This window comes from Corapipo altera, unplaced genomic scaffold (genome assembly GCF_003945725.1).
Source record: "Corapipo altera isolate COAL_440 unplaced genomic scaffold, ASM394572v1 96, whole genome shotgun sequence".
NCBI classification, from domain to species: Eukaryota; Metazoa; Chordata; class Aves; order Passeriformes; family Pipridae; genus Corapipo; species Corapipo altera.
In genome coordinates this window covers 833,424-836,888 of record NW_020884962.1, presented here as the reverse complement: position 1 = coordinate 836,888, position 3,465 = coordinate 833,424, and the positions used below count along the sequence as shown (strand labels likewise).

At 55.5% G+C, this 3,465-nt stretch overlaps 1 protein-coding gene across 4 annotated transcripts in view; it reads right to left on the bottom strand.

The window, feature by feature from the left end:
• Nucleotides 1-781: 781 nt before the first annotated feature.
• The window catches only part of ARMC6 (armadillo repeat containing 6), a 7,881-nt gene continuing 5,197 nt past the window's right edge, over nt 782-3,465 (bottom strand). For all 4 annotated transcript variants that reach the window (XM_027664288.1, XM_027664291.1, XM_027664290.1 and 1 more), the window contains exons 7-8: nt 2,990-3,127; nt 782-2,131 (exon numbers count right to left, since the gene is read on the bottom strand). In XM_027664288.1, coding sequence (XP_027520089.1) covers nt 1,919-2,131; nt 2,990-3,127 — 351 coding nt within the window. In that variant the 3' untranslated portion in view covers nt 782-1,918. The remainder of the gene's footprint in view (nt 2,132-2,989; nt 3,128-3,465) is intronic.

Here is a 3,465-nt window from a genome sequence, read left to right as displayed (position 1 = left end):
TAGAGCGGGGACAGAGCGAGGAGGGACCGGAGATATCGCCCAGGCACAGCAGGGAGAGGTCGGAGAGGGGCAGGGATACCGGGGAGTGACCGGAGAAACCGCCCGGAGATACCGGGGACAGACCGGGGACACCGAGGATAGACCCAAGAGACCCCGGGAGATCCCGCCCGGGGATACCCGGGGTCAGATCGGTCAGACCGGAGATCCCGCCCTGTCCCCACCGAGGAGAGCCCGAGGATCCCCCGACCTGCACCGGGGAGAGCCCGGAGATCCCGCCCCGTCCCCGCGGGGATCCCGCCCGGCTCTGCCCGAGCCCCCGGGGCAGCGCCGCCCCCCAGCCCCGCTGTCCTGCCCGGTCCCCGCGGTGCCTCGGGGGTTTCCCCCCAGGGACACCGGTTACACCAGTACCTGCTTAAAGGGGACGGGGAGTAAATCCCGTGGGGCAAAGCCCACGTTTGATTCTCCCACAGCCTTGGTGCTGCTTTTCCCCCAGCCCAGACCCACCAGGAGCCCCAGGCTGCACCAAACATGTTCCCCAGAGTGTCCAGTCTCTCCCAAACATGGGGCACCCCAAGGACTCGGGAGCTCAGGGTCTCTTCATCCTCTTTTTGTGCCCACTCTGCCCCAAAGAAGGGGGACACGTCCACCTGGAGGTCAGAGTAGTGCAAAAACCCCCCCCAAGGCTCTTCTCCCAGCAGGTAGAGAGGAGCCAGGGCAGCCTCTCCTCCCCCAAAAACCAGGGTAGGAACCTCTGAAGAACACAGTGACCTTTGCTATCTGCTGGCAGAGACAGCACAGGGCTGCAGGAGACTTTACTTCCAGACTCAGCACAGAGGCCTTTCCACCACCTTTCTTTTCCTGCCTCAAAAAAGGCTCCATAAAGAGCCAACCACCCTTGGACGTTTCCATGTTTTATAGGGTCAACATTTCTACAGAGAGCTACCACGTTAAAAACATCCACTCACACACAACAGCAGCAGCAGCACAAAAGGAAGGCTCAGCACCAGAGCAGGGCTGGTAACACAGCCCAGCAAAACACAGAAGCCTTTAGCTGAGACTTCAGAGCCTTTCTGGGGCCTGTTTTGCCCCCAAATCCACAGTTTTCCTCAGTCCATGTGGTTCTTTGCCTCTCCACCACAATTAGAGCACTCCTGGGTTCAGGGAAGTGCTGCCCTGCTAAGAGGTGACAAAGCCTGGGTTCCCCAGTGCTTCCTGCTTCCCTACTTTGGAAACTACCACCCCACTCCCAGTCCCTGACCTGCTCATCCCACTGAGGGAGAACATGGGACTTTCCTCCTGGGTGCCAAAGGCAACATCCCAGGGAATGTTCCTCCGGGCCCTCTCACCCCAAAACCCTCCCTTGGCTTTTGTTTAAAATGTTAGGTTGGCTGAAAATCCCGAACAAAGCAGCAACACAGAGTATGGTCAGCAGTAAAATAACAGGGCAACAGTTACAACAGGACAGGAACACGTTCACAAATGACAGGATTCCTCCTCGTCCATCCCGTGAGCAGGCTCCACGAGCAGAGGGACAAACGGGGAGCAGCAGCCACGGCACCAAACTCTGCCCAGAAAGGAGCCCCTCCTGCTCTCACTGCACGAGCAGAGCCCGTGGGAGCAGCCCTGGCCTGGCCAGCACACGAGGAACACGGCAGAGAGGGGAGCAGATCATCTCCAGGCATTAGATGATCCAGGGAATGATCACGACACAGGGTTGGGTTGCAGCCTGTGAATGCACAAAGCCATTTGCAGCTGTAGCTCCCAAGAAAAAAGTTCCCTGCAGCCTCCCAAGCCAGGCATTTGCTTCAGATATTCCAGCTGGGTGTCAGTGCAGATTAATCCATGCCAATGGGGTTGTTTTCCCTGCTCAAGACTCCAGGTACAGAGGTGTTTCAGAGCCTCCCCACCGGGGGAGGATTCACTGGGCCAGGCTCCCCTTCTGGCCTGTCCACAGCTCCCTCAGCTCCACTTTGCAGCCCAGATCCCTCAGAGCAGCCTTGGCCACGTCGTCGCAGTCCCTGTGAGCAGCACGAGCCTCTGTGATCAGGTTCTCAGCTCCCATCTCCAGGATGGGCTGGGAAAAGTCCCGGCTCCGGGAGACCAGGTTGCGGATCAGCATGCAGGCCTGTTTCTGGAGAGGAGAGAAGGCAGGGAGGGAGAGAGATCAGAAGACACCACCCCTGCAGGATCTGGCTCCCAGCCTAAGGAATCTTTTCTAGGAAACCAAACTGAGATGCTGCAGGCAGCAACAAACTTTCCTGGAACAATAAAATCCACGGACAAAGGTGTGGAAGCTGTTTCCCGTCGAGGTTTATGCAACCAGAGCTCCTGCTTTTGTCAGGACACCAGCAAATCTCAGACAGCAGCCAGGGAATACCAATTAGTTCTTTAAATACTAATAGTTAGTATTTAAATACTAATATTTAGTGTTTAAATAAATAACATTAAGAATTCTCCAGTGCAGCAGCCCCACCTTCCCACCCCTCCTGTGCTGCTCCAGGCACCTTCCCTGGCACTGAGCTTAAACCTCTCCTTCAGAAAACACCTTCTTTGGGTTTTTTTAATAATCTGAGGAGCACAAAAGCGGGCACAGGACCTACTGAGGACCTGCATGAGAAACCAGAGGCAAACTTCTTGCCATGCAGGTGTTTTACTTGACTCTGTAGAACTGATGGCACAGGCTGGGCCTGAAGGAGCTTATCCTCAACCTGCCTTTTCAAAGGGGAGGAAAAAATAATGCCTGGAAGAAGAGCAGGGCATCCCACAGCTTTATGAACCTGAATTGATTAATTATGAACCTGAACCCAGGTGGCTTTGAAACCCAGACTAAGTTTGGCTCTGCTCAGACCACGGTGCCAGACGCAGAGGGTGCCAACACACCCAAAACCCGCTGGAATTTGCCAAGTAAAGGTCAAAAACCCTCCAGGAAGGAGATACCACAGCCAAGCCCAGTGCTGACCAAAGCCCCCAGGTGGCCTGAGGCACATACCTGGACAGCCACTTCTCGAGGGTGTGCTTTCATGGCCTGCAGTGCTGCCAGGGCCCCGCCGCCCTCCATGATGACGCTGCAGTTCTCGGGCTTACGAAGAGCCAACATGCACAGGGCAGCACAGCCCTGCTCACAGATCTGCAAGGCAAAGGGGGAGAGGCTCACCTGGGCTGAAAACAGGCCTTCCAGGCAAACAAAAGAGGAGTTTCTTTCCTTTCCTGGTGATTTTTAATTTAGTTTTGCGGGTTTTTTTTAAGTTTCCCCACAGTGAAACATCCTGATGCTCCGGGGTGTAAACCGAGCTGGACTGGATGGTCTTGGAAGTCTTTTGCAGGGTCATAGAATGTGCCAGGTTGGGAGGGACACACAAGGATTATCAATCCAACCCTCAGCCCTGCACAGGACCATCCCCAAGATGTCACACCCTGAGCCTGAGAGGATCATCCAAACATTCCTTGAGTTCTGTCAGCCTTGAG